This window comes from Aquarana catesbeiana, linkage group LG13 (assembly GCF_042186555.1).
Source record: "Aquarana catesbeiana isolate 2022-GZ linkage group LG13, ASM4218655v1, whole genome shotgun sequence".
In the NCBI taxonomy this organism is placed as follows: domain Eukaryota; kingdom Metazoa; phylum Chordata; class Amphibia; order Anura; family Ranidae; genus Aquarana; species Aquarana catesbeiana.
Genome location: NC_133336.1, coordinates 103,161,054 through 103,183,196, shown reverse-complemented (window position 1 = coordinate 103,183,196; position 22,143 = coordinate 103,161,054). Strand labels below are relative to the sequence as shown.

The 22,143-nt window shown below is 41.9% G+C and overlaps 1 protein-coding gene across 2 annotated transcripts in view; it reads right to left on the bottom strand.

Annotated features, from left to right (window-relative positions):
* RASGRP1 (RAS guanyl releasing protein 1) overlaps positions 1 to 22,143 on the bottom strand; it is a 306,655-nt gene that overhangs the window by 44,069 nt on the left and 240,443 nt on the right. For both annotated transcript variants that reach the window (XM_073609577.1, XM_073609576.1), the window contains one exon: positions 19,202 to 19,383. In XM_073609577.1, coding sequence (XP_073465678.1) covers positions 19,202 to 19,274 — 73 coding nt within the window. In that variant the 5' untranslated portion in view covers positions 19,275 to 19,383. The remainder of the gene's footprint in view (positions 1 to 19,201; positions 19,384 to 22,143) is intronic.

The window sequence follows — 22,143 nt, the reverse complement described above, 5'->3', positions numbered from 1 at the left end:
ATGTATTTTGGGGTTCCCTGGAATCTCTAACTTTTGTTCAAGGGTTCCTCTATCATAAAAAGGTTCAAAAAGTCTGCTCTAAGCAGTATCCACTTCTTTGGGAGTTACTAGACTGAAGGCTGATGAACAGGCCTGAATGTGGGAATGTACTAGCGTACAAAACAGAAGAACTGGTTTATCCAGCAAAGGCAACACTATTCCCAAGTGCATTAAAAGTCCATTGGTATGCTAGAAAAGAATATTGTAGATGTTAAACGTATTGATGTTTCAAGTATTTTCTTAAAAGAAAAAAAAACAACAACTTTGTGTTACTGATGCAAGTGGAGGCCAGAGAGCAGGTCACCCTGACAGATTAATCTCAGGCACACAGCTACTATTACATATCATTTATCCGTTACACAAATGTCTTTTTCTTACTCCCGTTACACAAATGTCTTTTTCTTACTCCGTGTTCCACCTCATTCACAGAATCAGTAGAGAAAATCAAGAATCAGACGACATTGTATTCAGTGCCCTGATTGCAAATAGTCACATTAACCTCAAAATGTGATCTAGCATCTACAGTGGCAAGAAAGCCTTTACAATCACTAAATCAGATGACCCAAATAGAGGATTAAACCGTCTGGAGGAAGTAGTTGCAGAGTGAGGACTTTACGGCACAGTTATGTGATGCAAGTCACCCAAATGGGGCATTTTCAGCCAGGATGCATGTCAATGTCATGTCTATGGTAGCAATAGATGTCCAAATATCTGTAACAAGCAACACAGTAAATAGGTTCTTAGCATGCTCTTCATATAGAATTGGGTTGGGTTTAGTTGCTCATGTTTATGACCTTTCCTGTTTGTGTTGGTTTTCTTTACAGGCTGTCTTTCCTCCAACAACTCTAAATTGATCAATTGACTTCTGACCACCTTGGTCCTAGTGTGAGTGTGTCTGGATGATTGAGAAGGACAATGGATTGCACATGCTTCTAAAAGAGTGTGAAAAAGGGAGGCTCTGTCACTGTCAGAATATAGGAAAGTGTGACACAGGATTCGCGTTAAGGCCCCTTTCACACTGAGGTGCTTCTAAACCACCAGTAAAACACTGAGCGCTTTTGAAGAGCTTTTCAGGTGCTTTTGAAGAGCTTTTTAGGCGCTTTTGAAGAGCTTTCCATTCATTTCAATGGAGAGGGGTGTTTTTTCACTGCCCTGCCAGCGCACTGCCCCAGTGTGAAAGCATTCATTGATTTTAATGGAAATAGGTTTTCGTGAGCTTTTTCGTTGCTTTTTTTAGCGTGAAAGCGCCTGAAATGCGCCTCAGTGTGAGTGTGGGTACAACGTCGCACTAACGCGCAATTGTCAGTTAAAATGACGCAGTGCCATATCGCAAAAAATGGCGGTAGTAGTTAAGGTACAGATCATCAATAAAGCGTGGCATATACGTGTAACAATCGAAAGGGGGAGAAAAAAAAGCAAAATCAGCAAATAGTCCCTAGCTCCAGTCAGTACCTTAAGTATCAGGTGGTATAGTACAGATGGAATTTACCCACAAATCCCAGATTTTATGGAATTTGCTAAAAGCAGCCCCTAGCTTCATATGTCAATTTCTATAATGGGAGCGCCTGATTAATAAGAGTAAGCCAAATAAGCTATAGTAGCAGGAGCCGAGTGTTAAAGAGGTTATACTTACCTTCTCTGTGCAATGATATTGCACAGAGCAGTCCCCTACCTCCACTTTGGCAGTCCCAGATTGGTGTTGTCCATTCCTTCTTCCTTCAGGTGCCCCTTAGCAATGTGATGTGCTATGGAGACACCCGTGCAGCCGCACTCCGGAGCCAGGCTGTGTGAGTCCATAGATAAACACAGCACTGGTAAGTCATACCCCCGCTCCCTCCTCACAGGAGTTTGATTGACAGCAACAGGAGCCTATGGCTTCTGCTGCCCTCAGTGTTTCCTGTGAGACCAGGAAGAGAGAGAGCAGTGCTGCAGCCGGGACAGTGCTGGATTGATGAGAGAAGACAGGTAAATGTTTAGGGATGGTTGGGAGGGGGAACAGTTAGTGTGGTGTTTTTATTAAAGTGTTTGTTAACCCCCACAAAAATAGATTTCCTGCTCCCTTAAAGCAGATTAAACAGCACAGTGCTTTTGCTATGTAATCTGCCCCTCTCTAAAATGTAAAAAACCTCCCTGATCCTGCCACTTCCTGTATCCCCCTCTCTGCGCTGACCACGAAAATCAGGGCTACTGAGCCCTGACCTCCGTGGCCAGCAAATGTCCCTTCATCATCGGTAGCTCTACTCTCAGCTCTCTCTTCTCTCCCCCTCACCCCCTCCTGACTGTCAGCTATGTGTCTGTGTCTCTGTCTCCACTCCCCCCCACCACCATTAGTAAAATGAAAAAATTCTAAATGGTCCCTGCCAGCCCCTCTATTGTAGCCTGATATAGCACACTGTAGTAATCTTTTATAAAAACATTTGTAAAGCATTGTAAATACCGATTTAGCGCGTTCTTCAGGCCGGTCACATGACTCTCGGCCAGTTTCCAGAGCTACTGCATGAGGGGCTAAGCGGCCATGTGATCTCCCCAGCTGACATCAGAGGGAGATCTCTACCCCTCCTGGAGAAGCCATCCATCGGAGGTATACAGCGGCCGTGAGTCATGTGATCGGCCTAAAGATCGTTCTAAATAGGCATTTACAAGCTTCGGTTTTATAAAAGACTAATGCAGTGTGCTATGCGATGCTCTGCCAGTGTTTGTTATATATGCGTTAACAAACACTTTAACCTCAATGCAGGGAATACTTTGACATTTTGACTTTAGAACCACTTTAAAGGATGGCATTATCGCTAATGCACAGATGAAAGAGATCTTTTTAAACCATTCTGCTCTGTCTTTTGGTCTTTGACTATCACAACTTACAGGATGTATAGTGCTGCTTAGAGACAGACTTCCTTACATTTGTTTCCTGTCCAGACTCAAAAAGTATGCCACCCCACAAAGAGATAAACTTTGTCACACTCACATAAATCACTGTTGCAGCATGACCGATCACTGCAATAGTGATGATAAAGAATAATCATTACCCAGTATTACTGACCGATCACTGCAATAGTGATGATAAAGAATAATCATTACCCAGTATGACTGACGATCACTGCAATAGTGATGATAAAGAATAATCATTACCCAGTAACACCAGGGGGCGATCAAGGGGTTAAATCTGTTCCGTTAGCGTGTTCTAACTGTAGGGGTGATGGGGCTGCCTGGGGATGAGACAGATCATTGTTCCTATATACTAGGAACACACAATCTGTCTCCTCTCCCCTGCCAGAACGTGGATTTGTGTGTTTACACACACAGATCCTCATTCTGGCTCTGTTAGGATCGTGGGTGCCCAGAGGACATCGCGGCCGCCGGGCACCTGCATCGGCACCTCAATACCGTGGCGGTCGCGCGCTCTATACCACTCAAAGCGGGCGCCGTACAGCTATGGCGATTCGCACAGGGGAGCCATTCTGACGTTTGACGGCGGGAGTTCGGTAAGCGTTTAAATTAAACACGTAAATATGATATACTTTCCTATCTATTTACCAATGCTATCAGCATAAGGATTCAAAATAGTCAATGTTGATTGAGAGAGTGAAGTTCCACTTTAAGAATCTTCAACTTCTGACACACTTTGGACAGGGTCTGTGGCAAAAATGAATACACCTCAATGAAAGTATTAGGAGCAAACCTAAATTTCAGACAACAAAATCCTAAATAACAAGAATTCAACAACAGTGGAGTCTAATTATTAATTAAACAGGTGTCCAGCAGACAGTTGATTATAAAAGGGCGTTACTTAAAGAAAACTCCTTCCCATTTCATGCTGTCAGCAATGGCACCACATGGAAGAAAAATGTCACAAGGCCTGAGAAAGAAAAGTATTTCTTTACACAAGAAAGGTGAAGGCTGCAAGAAGATCAGCAAAGCTTTATTTATCAGTCAGAATACTGTAGCAAAAGTGATACAAAGATGGAACTTCAACCATCTCACAGAGACGTCGTGGCAGTCGACAGTAATTAACACCTCAACAGGAGAGTCTTCTGATAAAAAGGGTTGAAGAAAGTCGCCATACAAGTTCACTGCAGTTAGCCAAAAAGAAGTAGAAAGCTAAACTGGGGTGATTGTTTCCCGTGACACAATACGGTGTACACTGCAGAGGAATGGCATGCATGGGTGTCGTCCACGAAGGAAGCCTCTCCTAAAGCCCATGCACAAAAAAGCCCACCTAGAATCTGCCAGGTCCATGCTGACAAGGAAGAAGACTACAGGGACTCTGTACTGTGGACCAAGATAAATGTTTTTGGAACTGATGGCTTCAAACCTGTATAGCGTCGCAAAGGTGAGGAGTACAAAAAAAAAAATGCATGGTGCCTACAGTGAGATATGGTGGTGGCAGTGTCCTTCTGTGGGGTTGCATGAGTGCTGCTGGTCTCGGGCAGATGTCATTGATGGTATCATGAATTCACAGATGTACTGCTCTATATTGAAAGAGAAGATGCCACCATCCCTGCGTGCCCTTGGTCATCGTGCACTTTTCCAACATGACAATGATCCAAAACACTCATCTAAGGCCACTGTTGAATTTCTGAAAAACAACAGGGTGAAAGTGATCCAGTGGCCAAGTATGTCTCATGATCTGAACCCAATCGAACACCTATGGGGAATTCTGAAGAGACAAGTTGCTCCATCCAGAATCCCGGCTCTAAAAGAGGTTGTTCTTGAAGAATGGAAAAACATATATATTGCAATAAGTTCCCAACTTGTTCATTCCATGTCTAGAAGACTTGGTGAAATCCTTACAAATCACGGAGGTCATACAAAGTACTAGATGTAGTAGTCATTCATTCATTATTTATTTTGCCCTTTTTGGACACATGGTACTCTATACACAGGCGCCCTCCTTTATATGCTCTGGATACACTTTCTTTTAAGTAAGTATTGTACTTGGGTTCTTCCCCATTGACAATCAAGGTTCATCCTTTATGCACCCTTTTGCTATTTGCATCTCGGTGCGATTGTTTACTTGATACAAATTGCACATATTTAGGATTAATTCCATTTCTTTTTGTTAGTCTGGTCGTTCTGTGCTCTCTGTGGCTGCGTTAGTGCCTCCTCCTCTTGGCGGTCCTTCCTTCGTGGATGACCATCCTGGGTGCTCCGAGGTGGTAAGCTCCTGTTCTTTGGTGGGCATTAGAAAATGATTCATGTTTTTGACTTTCTTTCTGCAATTTATGTTTATTATGATGTAATTTCTCAATAAGTAATATTCAGTAATATTTTGTATTTTTGTATAGTTTTACTGTAATCATTGGTTGATTCATATATCCCCTGATGAAGTCATAAGGCGAAACATGTCGGGATAGTATACATATATCAAATCTTTGTTTCACTGGAACCCTCCTTACACGACCACCATAATGGAGATATTTAACAAAACTCAAAGAATTGCCATGTTTGGTTTTTTAACCGTGTCTCTAATAAACGTAAATAATTTTTTTATATATATTTGTACGGTTTCCATTATTATCTGTAAGCACCATATTAATCCCCCCCCCCCCTGAACTCCCCCTCTTTGAATATTTGACTTCTTGGGATGAGGTGCCAATCACCAGGTGTCTACCTTAGTCGGATAAAACTCTACAAACTAGATGTAGTGTTTTTTTTTTGTGGAGTGTGTTCATTTTTGCATCAACTAATTTGAGTAAAACTGAAGATTTTGTAATCTAAGTTATAATATTAACCTTACTTTCATGCAATAAGCTAAACAAATGTTCTATAAAACTCAGTTTTGTCAAAATTTTGGAAATTGTTCTTGTGTTCATTGAGATATTGATTAAAATCGTACTTTTCAAAAGGGGTGTACTCGTTTATGCTGAGCACTCATTTTGTAAAACAACCCATTAAGTTATTAATAGAAATTAAAGTCAAAACGTGTGTGTGTATATGTATGTGCATGTGTGTATATATGCCATGTACCTGGGCGTATTTGAACTAGGATGTTCCTGGTCCCACAGCTGCAGTCTTACTTGTTGTGCCACAGAGGAGCTCTGGAGTTATAGCTATGTTCTCTTAGTTTGATGCATTACCTTGGACTCACTAGCCCCACCTACTGCCAGCTGTGGACAATCTACAATCAAAGCAGCCCATAAATAGCACTTCCTATCTCTCAGTTTGTTTGGACTAGCTTCCTGGGTGTTTTGACCGCTTTGTGACTCTGAATACTGTATTTGAACTTCTGCCTGAATTCCTGACTACTCTCTAGCCTGCTTATTTTGTACTTCACCACCAGCTCGTGTATGACCTTTGCCTGCCTGACCAATCTCTGGATTTTGATCTGATCTGCCTGACTAAGTTTTCGCCTGAATACTCAGCACACAAGATCCACTTCAGACACTACCACAGGTACCTTACATTACAAACAGCCCACAATGGCAGTGGACCCTGCTGAGATTGTTAAGGCAATTTCACGTCAGGGACAATTGATTGGAGCTCATGAACAGCATCTTTCTTTCCTGGACGCCAAGTTAGATGAACTTTGTACTATGCTTAAATCTTGCTTGCCTGGTACTTCTGCAACGCTCCAGACTCCTGCTCCAATCCAACCTACCTCTTTTGCACCACCCAAACTTCCCCTGCCTGAAAAATTTGGTGGTGATACTGAGGACTGCAGAGGCTTTTTAAATGTTTCCGCAACAACCCTGGGACTTTGAACATTTCTTCTGCCAAAGTGACTTTTGTAATTTCCTTGTTAAAGGGGAAGGCCCTGGCCTGGGTCTCTCCTTACCTGGAACGCAATGATCCTGTGCTGCAAGACGCTGACAAATTTCTGGCTTCTCTCCAGACTGTATTTGGCAAGCCAGATAGAGCTTCTGCAGCTGAGTACTCACTTTTGGACATACAACAAGGTACCAAGTCTGTGGCACAATATGCTATTGAGTTCCGTACCTTGGCTGCTGAGACTAATTGGGACTCAAGGGCATTACATGCAGCCTTCCAAAAAGGTCTTACAGATCGCATCAAGGACGAATTAGTCTATAAGTATTCCCCAGAAGACCTTTAGAAATTCATAGAGCTGTGTGTTCGTCTGAATGTCCGGTATCATGAAAGGTGCCAAGAGAGACTTAGAACTCGCAAGTTTCCTAGGCCAGTTTACCGTTTGGCCCCTAACTTCCAAGCACCTCAGCCAGAACCTGAAATCTCAGTTGAACCTCAGGCACCTGTGGAACCCATGGAAGTAAGCCGTCTCCACCTAACTGAATCGGAGAAACAAAGGAGGCGTGCATTGTGCCTATGCCTGTACTGTAGACTTAAAGGGCATTTGTTATCTGTCTGCCCTTCCCGTCCAGTAAAAGGCAGGGTCTAACTAGTGTTGGAGGAGCTGGGTTAGACCTTACAGGTATAGCCTCCAAGACCAAGATTACAGTTCTCGCAATTATCCATTTACCCCCTAAACTTGTCTCCTGTGAGGCTTTTGTGGATTCTGGAGCCGCTGGCATATACTTGGACTACAGTTTTGCTGAGGAAAATAACATCCCATTAGTTCCAAAGTCTAGACCCCTGAACATCACCACCCTGAATGGACAACCCTTGGGAGATGGCATTGTAAAATTTGAGACTACGACAATCACCCTTCAGGTAGGCGTACTCCACAAAGAGGAAGTTGTCTTGTCGCTTATGGATTCTCCACTTCTGCCCGTTATCCTTGGTTGCACATGGTTACAACAACATAACCCTTCTTTTGATTGGGAGAATGGAGAACTACCCTCTTGGGGGTCGTTCTGTCATCTAAACTGTTTGTCTCAACCCAAAAGACTTTCTGGTTGTCTATTGGCTTCCGTGGCCATCCCACCTACCTTGCCTCATGAATACCATGAGTTTGCAGATGTATTTTGCAAGCAAAAGGCAGAGGTTTTACCTCCACATCGTTCTTTTGACTGCACAATTAATTTGATTCCTGGAGCACCACTTCCCAAAGTAAAGACCTATCCCCTGTCCTTGCCTGAACAAAAATCCATGGAGGAATATGTAAAAGACAACTTGGAAAGAGGTTTTATCCGACCCTCTTCTTCTCCAGTAGGGGCAGGTTTTTTCCTTGGAAAAAAAAGATGGGGGTCTTCGACCATGCATAGACTATCGAGGGTTAAACCAAATCACAGTAAAAGACTCCTACCCTTTGCCTCTCATTCTTGAACTGTTTGATGTACTTAAGGGAGCCGTTATCTTCTCTAGGCTAGACCTACGAGGGGCTTATAATCCGATTTGAATTAAAGACGGGGACGAGTGGAAGACAACATTCAACACTCGTAATGGACATTTTGAATATCTGGTTATGCCATTTGGGTTGTGTAATGTCCCTGCTGTCTTCCAACGTTTCATGATTGACATTTTTCACGATTTCAGCAACAGTTTTGTGATCTACTTGGATGACATTTTAATCTTTTTCAAGACTCATCTAGAGCACATCTCACATGTAAAGCAAGTATTACAACGATTGAGAGAAAACCATCTTTACGTGAAGATTGAGAAATGCAGTTTCCATCAAAGCCGTATTCCTTTCATAGGAAACATTAAAATTGCTGCAAATTACTACAGATGCTTCATCAAAGGTTTTGCCTCCCTTGCGGCCTCCCTTACTGCTATGATTAAGAAAGGTACAAATTGCAAGGTGTGGTCCTCAGAAGCAGAATCGGCTTTTCAGCAATTAAAAAACATGTTCAGCAAGACTCCAATTCTTCAGCATCCAAATCCCGATCTCCAGTACATAGTTGAGGTTGATGCCTCCGAAGTAGGAGCAGGTGCTGTGCTGTCCCAGAGACAGCCAAAGTAGAATCCATCCAGTGGCGTTTTTTTCTATAAAGTTTTCTCCAGCGGAGATGAATTACGATGTTGGGAATCGAGAACTACTGGCCATCAAATTGGCATTGTCCGAAAGGCTACATCTTCTGGAGGGGGCTCCCAAGCCTTTTTCTATCCTCACTGACCATAAAAACCTGCTGTATCTTCAGACTGCAAGACGTTTGAACTCACGTCAGGCTCGATGGGCTCTGTTTTTTTCCCGTTTTAATTTTGTTCTTTCTTATGTTCCTGGGCATAAAAACAAGAAAGCCGATGCTATTTCTAGACAGTTTGCTACCTCTGAAGAAGATCAACCTATCAAGCAGTATATAATCCCACCTCACAAAATTGTCCCACAGATCTCTACGGCTCTTTCCCAACAGTTACAAGAAACCCAGAATCGTGTTCCCCAAGGCTTGAAGATACCACCAGGTCGCCTATTCGTAGCCCCTAGCCTCAGAAAACCTGTACTTCTCTGGGCTCATGATCGTGTGTTATCCGGTCATCTTGGTGTCTCCATCACTCTTAAGACCTTGCAACGTCATGTCTGGTGGCCTCATATGAAAAGGGATGTTACTGACTATGTGGCTACCTGTCCAACTTGTGCTGCTAATAAAGTACCTTGCACACTGCCTACTGGACTGTTACAACCACTTCAGGCACCTCGCCAGCCTTGGACCCATTTGAGTATGGGCTTTATTACAGACCTACCCAAGTCCGAGGGCATAACTGCTATATCGTTCATAGTGGGTCGCTTTTCCAAAATGACTAATTTTGTGCTGCTCCTGGGATTACCTACAGCGGAAGCACGGTCTACCCTCTTCCTTTTCCATATTGTGAGATATCATGGCATAACTACCAATGTCGTCTCAGACTGCGGATCCCAGTTTGTTTCCCAATTCTGGAGAGCATTCTGCAAGAAACTGGGAGTAACGCTCTCACTCTCTACCTCACATCACCCTCAAACAGATGGTCATGAACCAGACCCTAGAAACCTATCTTCGACATTATGTCAATGCCTTACACTCCAACTGGTCTGAGTATTTGATTTGGCTGAGTTCACCATTAATTTCTGTTGGCACAGTGCTCTTCATAACACACCATTCTATGCAGCCCTAGGCTATCACCCTTAGACTTTTCCCCTACTTCAGCCTTCTTCTGGTGTACCAGCAGCAGATCTGCGGGTGAAAAATATTCTGCTACATTGGAAAAAGATTTGCTTATTACTACGGAAGTCAGTAGGCAAGTATGCGCTTTTCTCCAACAAAGACGCCATATACCTCCATGTGTGGTGGGGGACAGAGTTTGGCTATCAACCAAATACGTGAGACTGAAACAACCTTCTACCAAATTGGGCCCTCGATTCATCGGTCCTTACAGAATTATTGCTCAAGTCGGGCCAGTCTCCTATCGGTTGAAATTGCCCTCCTCTCTCCGGATTCACCCCGTATTCAACGTTTCCCTCCTCAAAAAGGCAATTTTCAATCGCTACTCCAGAATACAACAGCTACCTCCTCCTGTTCTTGTTGATGGACAAAATGAGTTTGAAGTCTCTAAGATTCTTGAAGACAGGGTCGTGGCTTACGGTATCTGGTTCATTCGAAGGGATATACCATCACAGACCGTTCCTGGGTCCGAGCCAAAGATTTGCATGCTCCTTCTCTTATTCGAGACTTCCATGCCTCCTTTCCCACTAAACCCCGCTAGGCCCACGGAGGGGATCCACTGGGGAGGGGGCCCTATCATGTACCTGGGTGTATTTGTACCGGGATGTTCCTGGTCCCACAGCTGCAGTCTTACTTGTTGTGCCACAGAGGAGCTCTGAAGTTATAGCTATGTTCTCTTAGTTTGATGCATTACCTTGGACTCACTAGCCCCACCTGCTGCCAGCTGTGGATAATCTACAATCAAAGCAGCCCAAACAGCACTTCCTATCTCTCAGTGCCCGTTTGTTTGGACTAGCTTCCTGGGTGTTTTGACTGCTTTGTGACTCTGAATACCGTATTTGAACTTCTGCCTGAATTCCTGACTACTCTCTAGCCTGCTGATTTTGTACTTCAGCGCCAGCTCATGTATGACCTTTACCTGCCTGACCAATCTCTGGATTTCGATTGTGTACTGCTTTGACTGATCTGTTGCCGTCATGATCTGCCTGACTAAGTTTTCGCCTGAATCCTCAGCACACAAACCTTTCTTTCACTCATGGTTAGTGTTTGGCTGAAGCCATTTATTATCAATCAACTGTGTTTACTCTTTTTAAATCATAATGACAACACACTACCCAAATGACCCTGATCAAAAGTTTACATACCCTGGAATGTTTGGCCTTGGTACAAACACAGAAGGTGGCACACACAGGTTAAAATGGCAATTAAAAGGTTAATTTCCCACATTTGTGGCTTTTTAAATCACAATTAGTGTCTGTGTATAAATAGTCAATGAGTTTGTAAGCTCTCACATGGATGCACTACGCAGGCTAGACACTGAGCGATCTGCGTAACAAGGTAATGCAACTTTACAAAGATGGAAAAGGATATAAAAAGATACCCAAAGCCTTGAAAGTGCCAGTCAGTACTGTTTAATCACTTATTAAGAAGTGGAAAATTAGGGGCTCTTTTGATACCAAGCCAAGGTCAGGTAGACCGAGAAAGATTGCAGCCACAACTGGTGGAACAATTGCTCAGGATACAAAGAAAAACCCATAGGTAACCTCAGGAGAAATACAGGCTGCTCTCCAAAAAGACGATGTGATTGTTTTTAAGGAGCGCAATTCAACGATACTTGAACAAAAAAGAGGTGCATGGTTGAGCTGCCAGAAGGAAGCCTTTACTGCGCCAATTCCACAAAAAAGCCAAGGAGGCATGTCAAGGTGTCGTTGGGCATATTGTAACCAGGCTTTTTTGTGGAACTTGTACAGTAAAGGCTTCTTTCTGGCAACTTGACCATGCAGCTCTTTTTTGTTCCAGTATTGTGCTCCTTAAAAACAACCACACTATCTCTTTCCAGAGCAGCCTGTATTTCTCCTGAGGATACCTGTGGGTTTTTCTTTGTATCCCGAACAGTTCCTGTGGCAGTTGTGACTGAAATCTTTCTTGATCTACCTGACCTTGGCTTGGTATCAAGAGATCCCCAAATTTTCCACTTCTTATTAGGTGATTGAACAGTACTGACTGGCATATTCAAGGCTTTGGATATCTTTTTATATCCTTTTCCATCTTTGTAAAGTTTCATTACCTTGTTACGCAGATCTTTGACTGTTCTTTTCTACCTCCTCATGGCTCAGTGTCTAGCCTGCTTAGTGCATCCATGTGAGAGCTAACAAACTCATTGACTATTTATACACACACACTCATTGTGATTTAAAAAGCCACAAATGTGGGAAATGAACCTTTTAATTGCCATTTTTACCTGTGTGTGCCACCTTCTGTGTCTGTACCAAGGCCAAACATTCCTGGTTATGTAAACTTTTGATCAGGGTAATTTGGGTAGTTTCTGTTGTCATTATGATTTTAAAAAAAGAGTAAAAACACAGTTGATTGATAATAAATGGCTTCAGCCAAACACTAATCATGAGTGAAAAATGTTTTTGTGTTTATCATTCATATTCTCTGAAAAATGGCCAAGCAATCATAAAGTGTGTGTGTAAAAAAAATATATACTTTTTTTTTTCCCTTTCTTTATCAGTGATCACCTCTGTTCTCAGCAGCCTAAGGAACTCAGAGAGCTAGGGGAGGGGAAACAGCAGAACACTGGTCTTCTCAGTAAATAGCTGTGCAGGGTGGGTGGGGGTGTGATGGAGAAGAGCAGGCTGAGCTCCCAGCACAGCCAGAAAACTGACCACGCTGTGCTTTAGTGCCTAGCGTGGTCAGTTTTTAATAGGAAAAGCAGGGGTGACTGGCAGGAACACCAGGAATTTAATCAAAATGAAGCAAGAGAACAGGATACTATTTCATACAAGTACATGGTACAGCAGGCACGTATCAGGAATATGAAATGTTGGGGTAACAAATTCTAAATTGACAACTTTTTTTTTTTTTTTCTTTTTGGACAAAGGTTTTAAATTCATGAATAAAATCTGACCATTGTAAGCACCCATGTAAGTGGTAAATGGTTTGTCTCAACCCTCTATCTGCTAATTTTGCTGGACAGCTTTGTCTGTAAAAGTAAGTTGCAAAATAACAGACTTAATGGCAGGATCACCAGGTGCAAGAAAAAGAAAACGTATGTGGAAACAACATCTAAAAACTGGTAAATTGCAATATACTACATTTTTGTTTGGGGGTTTAATACCACTTTAAATATGTATTTTTTAGCTGTCAGCCATTGGAGAGATGCCTGTCACTTCCTGTGTGTCCAGATGAGCAGGAAATCTCACTAACAGGGCCAAATACAGCAATCAGACTCTGTTAGGGCTTATCCTTCTACACTCCAATATCCAATAATACTTATGTCCAATAATAATAATTAGAAAACACGTTGCTACCAATAAGCCGTTAGTATGGTACACTAATAAAGTCCACTATGCTTTCTTTTTCTAAAATGTAAATTTTGCAGTTTGTCAGACTGATTAATTTTAACAGAGAAATGGTTAAACACTTCAAACAAAGGGCAACAAAGTATCCTGATGTAAACCTTTATTGATTTGACTCAGCTGGAGTTTCTCACATCAAACACTGTTCTGATTGGTGTTGTATAGCAGTGACATTTTGGCTTGGAGCTGAAGCAGTGCTCAGTTAATGCATGCCCTGTACTTCTATGATAAAACTGCTTCTCAAAATTCATTTCTCTCTGTGGGGTCCCTACCGGGCTTTTGTATGCAGTCATTTGTAAATACACGGACCCATGGTTAATATATTCTTATTTTGTATCTACCAAAAAAGAATGAAACCCGAAAGAGGGGAGACTTTGTCCTGATGTTGGGGTTTGTGCCTTCTCCGCTGGAGCTGTGTGTAGAGACTGAAGAATGAGATCCACAAAAAAAGGCCAAGAACTGGGTGACATGGCTCCTTTCACTACTGCCAAATGGCAAAACAACCAGAACTTCAAACACAAAATCAAATCTGCAGAGCAAACAGACAGGAGCTCATTTGTGGATCGGCATTGTAAGATATTTTATTCTCAGATTGTACAAATATGGACACATATTTGTGGAGCTTTTCTTCTGAGGCAGGGCAGGCAGAATGAAAGCTCTCATTTTAAAGTATCACCAAATCTACATCATAAAAAACTATCAATAAATGCTGTATTACATGCTGTTCATAATCACTGTCACTGAGATCCGTTTTCTGTATTCTTAAACAAAAAAAAAACCTGGTTGATCCTGCTGTTTTTTTTAACCCCCCCCCCCAACGTCTGTCCATGTCCCCAATGCAGCTAGTGATTTTGCAGAGCAGTTTTGGCAACTCTGGACATGCTCAGTTCTCCGTGAGTTTCTATGCTGAGCAATTCCTCCCTTTCACATCCAAGAAGTTCTTGTGACTAGACTGGGGTCACACATGTGGGCGTATACACAGTGGTAAATGACAGCTCACTCCCTCCCCCTTTTCCATGCCCGCTAACCAGCTAAATACAATGAGGGTAGGATATTACATGTAGATTGATAGAGGCTTCACCTCCCTGCTATTCTAAGATACAGGCTGGAGGGGCGTGACACAGTCTGTGACTGGCAGAAATCCGCCCACACCATGGTATGGCCAAAAAATAATAACGATTTGATTTCAAATATATATTTGTATGACAATTTAAAACAGCTTATTGATATTATTTATTTTTTCTCTGTATTCCAAAGACTGTTTTCCCTTTTCTTTTGAACATGTGACCAGCAGCAATGGACTAGAAGCTTCTCCTGCTTATGCTTCCCTACAGACGGGCTGGGAAAGATCTAGGTCATCATCATCATGTGACAGCTGTATATTAATTAGGAAAAGAATACTACTAGATTTTTTTTTTTTCCTTGATTAAAATAATTACAGTGTCATCATCCATATACAGAAATAGAAGGGACAATGTAAACAAAACAGTGTGTGTATAGAATCACTTTAAGGATTCTTTCCAACATTCCATGAATAAAGCCTGGGACAAGACTGAATATCGATTGAATCATTGATATCTGGACATTTCTAGGCACAAGTCCCTCAACCACCCAACTCAAAACTGGAGGCAATTTCTGGAAATACCAGTCTGTCAAAAAGTATGATATTATGACAAGAGACCTCCTATTACAAATTTTTACTACATATTCTAAAGTGAATTTCCATCCAAAACTTAGTTTCCGAGAGAGAGTGGGTCAGTGGGTAAACCTATTTGAGATTTATATTGTTATGTGAGGTCTTCCTGGGGAGAATTCCTCCTGCATCCAATTCCTATTACAACATTACCCTCAGACACGAAGTGAGAAAAAAAAAATCTGTAATGGAAGCACAGGCAACAATTTAAAGTTGCCCAAACAGGGAACAATACACAGGGAACCAGATGTTCAGCTCAAAAGTCCATATAACCTTTATTCTTGACATTGACGGTCAGTAGCCAACATTTTTTGGGGGCCAAAAATCCCCCTTCCTCAGGGCTGAGTTTTGATTGCTGGGGTTCCTGACATGGACTCTATAAAACTCTCCCAAATGAATATCTGATCACTTGAACTGGAAGCATGCAGAGCTCAATGGCAATGCCATCACACAGCCTGTGAGCTTTGCATGCTTCTGGCAAAATCCAATTTCAGCCCTGATGAAGGGGAGTTTTGGCACCAAAAACACATTGGCTACAGCTGTAAGATCATTGTCATGAATCCTGAAATCGAATTTCAAAATTCCATCATTTAGTGGACTGTTTCTTCTGTTTACGTAATCTTTTGAAGTCGGGTGTTCCACTTCCATGGGACAATTCCTCACTTCATGTTTTTTGAGCAATCTGGATGCACTGAACAGGAACCATTTTCAACTTGGGTTTGAAGAAAGCCAGGCATTAGGTCTAGTACCTCTATTTTTATTTTGTTAACAAAAAAGTTAACAGGGGTTCTAGCCTTTCCCTACTCTACTGAAAAAAGTTGAGTCTGGGTCCCTGCTGGAGACTTCCCCATACTTCCAGTTTTGCTGACAACAATGTTACCATGTAAAGAAAAAACTACCTAACAAACGTATGGACATCAAAAAACATAACTTTTAACGTTACCCCACTCTACCCTTTCTGTAGCAAAAGTAACTTCATTGGTCCCCACAGTGGGAAAGCTAAAGGTCCCAAACCTCATGAGGAGACCTTTCAGCATTGTGCAGGAGTTTACACCAACCTTTCCAGGATCTTATGAGAAGGTCCAATGATGTCAACCTCAACAAAACAAGGGCTGGCTTTTAAAATACAATGACCACAGCAGGAGATTTGTCCATCCACGCTGTGGAGCCTGCAACTCCAGGCTGAACAAAAAAAAATCTTTATGTGTATGGCCAGCTTTAGTATCTGAGGAAATCAGGTAAGTTCCCATAGCGAGTTCACTGTTTAAGAAATTAAGAGATGGGTGGTGGATACTGTCTACAATGTGGGGGGGTGTGGGGGGGGGGGCTAGGTAGGAGTAAAGAGATCCACAGATTGCTGGGATTCTTTATATACATACCAGGCTGCCTTCCTGGCCGTATTTACTGAAAGAAACACCTCTGGCTTCTTGGACCAGAAATCATTAGACCAGAACTTCAGGCAAAAATTAGATAAAAATGAATAGCCCATTAAAAGATGAATACCATTTTTACTGATATACTCATGAGCAATCCAGAGACTTTTCCCACAGTACTTTTTTTCTGATGCTAGATGTCCTTAGTCTTATGGCCAGCCTCATTAACCCCACTTTCTCTTATCCCAGGTCATCCTCAACCCACCCCAGCCTGTGATTGGACAGTGAAAAGAGAAGCAGCACAGTGATGAATCATCTTTCTGTCACTCTGCTCTCTCCTACTATCAGGATGTTGTCTGTCAGCACATGAATTGATTGGCTTCTTCCACTCACCTCCCAGTCCTGCTGTACAGGGACTACACAGGCCAATACTGGGTGAAACTCAGGTATTTACACTGCTTGCATTTAAAAAATGCATTAATGATGTAATTACAATTACAGAGCTGTATTTATTAGTGTCTTATATCTGAGTTACATTTTATTAGGTCCATGCCAATAACAAATGAGTTTGAGAATTTCATAAAGTTTCAAGAATTTATATAGAATTTCAAGAGAGTAAATACAAATACTATCAAGAGTGTTTTATAAAATGTTTAGAATTTGAGATAAAATATTATAACTGAGGTGAAAGTTCTTGAGTTTTGTATGGGATTCTAGTTTCCTTTCGGCTTAGTTCAGCACAGCAAGGCCAGCTATAGATTGACCGATTTTTCTTTGGGTTTCCTGGGTTGCAGGAAAGAATCGCTAAATTCAACAGTCAGTGTTGATGGGGGAATCCACCAGTGTTCTCCCAGGAGAGGGGGGATGGGGGAAAGAGGGGGGCGCTAGCAATAATCACATGTAAAATCCGGCAGGCTGGATGTACCCAAGCTGATTGATCGATTAACTTGGGTACATTCAGCCCGCCCATACATGGGCGGGCTGAATGGCCGAATGTCGGGAGACAATGGGTGGTTACAAAAAAAAAAAAAAACGGCCATTTTGGCCGGCTTCTGTCAGACATGCATGCTGGAAAACCAGCATCCAACCGACTCCTGATCAGCGCTCTCAGCAGAGAGCGGCTCTGACCAGAGCTGACAGTATTTTTTCATTCAACCCGTAGGGTTGAACGAAAAAAAAAAATGAATAGTGTGTACCCGGCTTTAGACTCCTTGCGCATTTAACTAAGGATATCTTGTCAAAAGAAGAAACAGTCCTAGGGGGTCACTTGTCCTAGGCTTCAAGGAGACCGAGATATAAGATGTCATGTACCAGATATTATAGGACCTTTCTTTTTTGGTGACACTCAGCCCCTGACTCACGAGTGCTGCGAAGAATGCATAATCAAGGCTATATTTGTATATAACTAAATAACTCCAGCTATTGGAAAAATCCAAGGCAATGGTGAGGAGGAAGTAGACTTGCACTCTACTACTGATATCAGGTAGGGGCATTATCTGTACTCCACAAATCCCATTACATCCTCCATGGCAATCTCTCCAGCCAGACATAACTCTTATCACTTGGGATAATGTACACACCATGTTATCTGGGTTTTATTCAGACTTCAGGACTGTTTCAAGTCAACATTCATTAATCAACAAAGAGTAAAAAAAAACATGGCTATGAATGGCCAGCTCAGTAAATAGAAATTACTAGCAATGCTATTCCATATCACCCAATATCCAAGGACACAATTTTTTTTTTTCTAAAAATAAATTTATTTTAGTTTAATAAATAAAAAAGATATTCTTGTGAAATTGCACTGAAAAGCGTCCCAAGCCAATTAAGCCATCATACATGAAACATATTTGATCCATGCAAATACTCATATCAGAAGACAAAATAATTTCCATCAGAGAAGGAAGGGTTGAAAAATGTCATGAGATTTCCTAACGATCTCCGCTAATAAAGCAATATTGGCCTCGTTTTGCATAGAAATGTTTCTTGTAAATAACACGGAACTTCCAAAATGTATATCAGAAGGCAGACTAATAAAACCATTACATTGTTAATATGTCATCAATGCAGGCAAAACATTTTCCAACAATCACTCCTTACAGCTGTAATTATAACATGCCTATTAAACCAGGCACAATGGAAAAGCCAGCTCCTGGCTAAGCATTTGATCTCGTACCGTTTATGGTAACCCACTGCTGAATTTAACCCCCATCCCTTTGACTGTCACATGTATTTTTAGAAATGAACAATCAATGTCTTTACAGAGTTCAGGAAGAGAAAACAAAAGAAATTGTGAGGGACATAATACAACCCAAATAGAATACAAAGAACCAAAAATAAATGTGTATGGCTCCAACTGAAAACAGGGAGTAATGATCTTGTATTGTATAATATTCATGAGAGCTCTAAACAAATTACCAGGTCGATTAAGAAAAAAAAAAAAAAAAATGAGGAAGTGAAGTTTGTGGTTACTACAACAGTTTGCAAGATTTCAATTGCCTTTTGCTAACAAAGGTTGTGATTTAATTAAATTGTAATTAACATCATCACAACAATGATCTACTAACACATTTTATGAGAATACTACGATACGCATATCCTCCTGTTTTATTCAGACCCTACTTGAATAAAAAACAGGATCATCATGCGGAAGATAATTGGTTATGGTCTTTCATGTTGCTTGGGAAATATTTTGCAAAAAATATAAAAAGGAGATGACAGAAGGTCATGGTAACTCACCAAAAGTTTGGATACACATCTGTATGAGTTCATCCAAGCTGGCTCCTTTGATAAGCTGTCCTAAAGGCATCATCACCCGTATGGGATTCACTTGGGGCAGCTTGGAATGGGACGTGCAGTGAATGATTTGCTTTAACTCCAGGGCCAGTCTGGGGATTGTCGTACAGCCATGAGCTGGTCTACTGTGAAAATAAAGGAAGAGGGTAAATGAACATCACAGTCACGATGAGAAAAGCCTTTCTGGACAATGTATTTGAAATGTCAGGATCTAATACAGCACTGTGATGGAGAAAGAAAGTCACCTCCCCTTCATTCCTCCTCCTTTCACATCAAACAAAAAGCAGCAGGTCTATTTTCCTTCATAGGAAACAGGACACATGGTTTTCTCAGAATTTCAAAAAATCCTCACGTCTTGTCTAACTTTTAAGGGCCTGGCCTTCTCCGTCACAAGTCTTCGGACTTCCTTTACATACAAATACAGAACCTCCAAGTTGTATTGTACAATGGATGACGACATATGCATGAATATTTTCATCTCATCATTGAGTACCAAAAAGCCAACTTGCAGCTTCAGGCATTTATTTAGAAGGAAAATGGTATAATGCTGCTTAAAGGTTGTAGAGATTTTTATTTAAGTCATATTGATGTTTAAAATGTCTAGCTAACAGGTCACTAGTCTCAAAAACCCATCTGTGTGCATTGGATTTTGCATACATTTTTAAACTCCAGACAGAAATAAAATTATTAATGAAGTATTTTTCATTAAAAACATTTTTAAATATAATTAGTAGTAAATATCTGAATTTGTTTTGCACTCCTCCTGCAGCCCCATACAGCAGTGCTTATACAGGGAAATGTGACCAGTTCAAGGATCAGGCTTTGTTGAGTGCACTCATGGTGATAGTGAACACACTAATGCCCCGTACACACGGTCGGACATTGATCGGACATTCCGACAACAAAATCTATGAATTTTTTCCAACGGATGTTGGCTCAAACTTGTCTTGTATACACACGGTCACACAAAGTTGTTGGAGAATCCGATCGTTCTGAACGCGGTGACGTAAAACACGTGCGTCGGGACTATAAACAGGGCAGTAGCTAATAGCTTTCGTCTCTTAATTTATTCTGAGCATGCGTGGCACTTTGTGCGTTGGATTTGTGTACACACGATCGGAATTTCCAACAACGGATTTTGTTGTCGGAAAATTTTATAGCCTGCTCTCAAACTTTGTGTGTCAGAAATTCCTATGGAAAATGTGTGATGGAGCCCACACACGGTCAGAATTTTCAACAACAAGGTCCTATCACACATTTTCCATCGGAAAATCCGACCGTGTGTACAGGGCATAACGGTACAGGAGAAGAGAGCAGAGTGGGCACAAGTATGAGTTTACTAGTTCTGCCACCTCCTCATCGTTCAATTAGCAGGATGGTTGTGCGTTCCTGGAAAAGCTGTGTTGCAATGGGAGGTTGAGAATCTAGTTGTGCTGTCTGGTAGGAGTGCCCGGATCACACAGTCCCATATCCTTTGGGAAATCCAATTCCCATATACAGTATGTATTTCAACTTTGTTTTTAGCTGTTTGTGCATACAGTATCTCACAAAAGTGAGTACACCCCTCACATTTTTGTTAATATTTTGTTATATCTTTTCATGTGACAACACTAAAGAAATGACACTTTGCTACAATGTAAAGTAGTGAGTGTACAGCTTGTATAATAGTGTAAATTTGATGTACCCTCAAAATAATAACACACAGCCATTAATGTCTAAACTGTTGGCAATAAAAGCGAGTACACCCCTAAGTGAAAATGTCCAAATTGGGTCCAATTGGTCATTTTCCCTCCTCGATGTCATGTGACTCGTTAGTGTTACAACATCTCAGGTGTAAATGGGGAGCAGGTGTTACATTTGGTGTTATCGCTGTCACTCTCTCGTACTGGTCACTGAACTCTCTGAGGATCTGAAAAAAAAAAAACTGTTGCTCTACATAAAGATGGCCTAGGCTAGAAGAAGATCTGCTAAGACCCTGAAACTGAGCTACAGCACAGTGGCCAAGACCATACAGCGGTTTAACAGGACAGGTTCCACCCAGAACAGGCCTTGACCAAAGAAGTTGAGTGCATGTGCTCGGCGTCATATCCAGAGGTTGTCTTTGGGAAATAGACGTATGAGTGTTGCCAGCATTGAAGGGGTGGGGGGGGTTAGCCTGTCAGCGCTCAGACCATACACCACACACTGCATCAAATTGGTCTGCATGGCTGTCGTCCCAGAAGGAAGCCTCTTCTAAAGATGATGCACAAGAAAGCCCGCAAAGAGTTTGCTGAAGACAAGCAGACTAAGGACATGGATTACTGGAACCATTACCTGTGGTCTGATGAGACCAAGATAAACTTATGTGGTTCAGATGGTGTCAAGCGTGTGTGGCGGCAACCAAGTGAGGCGTACAAAGAAAAGTGTGTCTTGCCTACAGTCAAGCATGGTGGTGGGAGTGTCATGGTATGGGGCTGCATGAATGCTGCCGGCACTGGGGAGCTACAGTTCATTGAGGGAACCATGAATGCCAGCATGTACTGTGATATACTGAAGCAGAGCATGATCCCCTCCCTTCGAAGACTGGGTCTCGTGACAGTATTCCAACATGATAATGACCGCAAACACACCTTCAAGACGACCACTGCCTTGCTAAAGAAGCTGAGGGTAAAGGTGATGGACTGGTCAAGCATGTCTCCAGACCTAAAGCCTATTGAGCATCTGTGGGGCATCCTCAAACGGAAGGTGGAGGAGCGCAAGGTCTTTAACATCCACCAGCTCTGTGATGTTGTTATGGAGGAGTGGAAGAGGACTCCAGTGGCAACCTGTGAAGCTCTGGTGAACTCCATGCCCAAGAGGGTTAAGGCAGTGCTGGAAAATAATGGTGGTCAAATGGTGGTCGCATA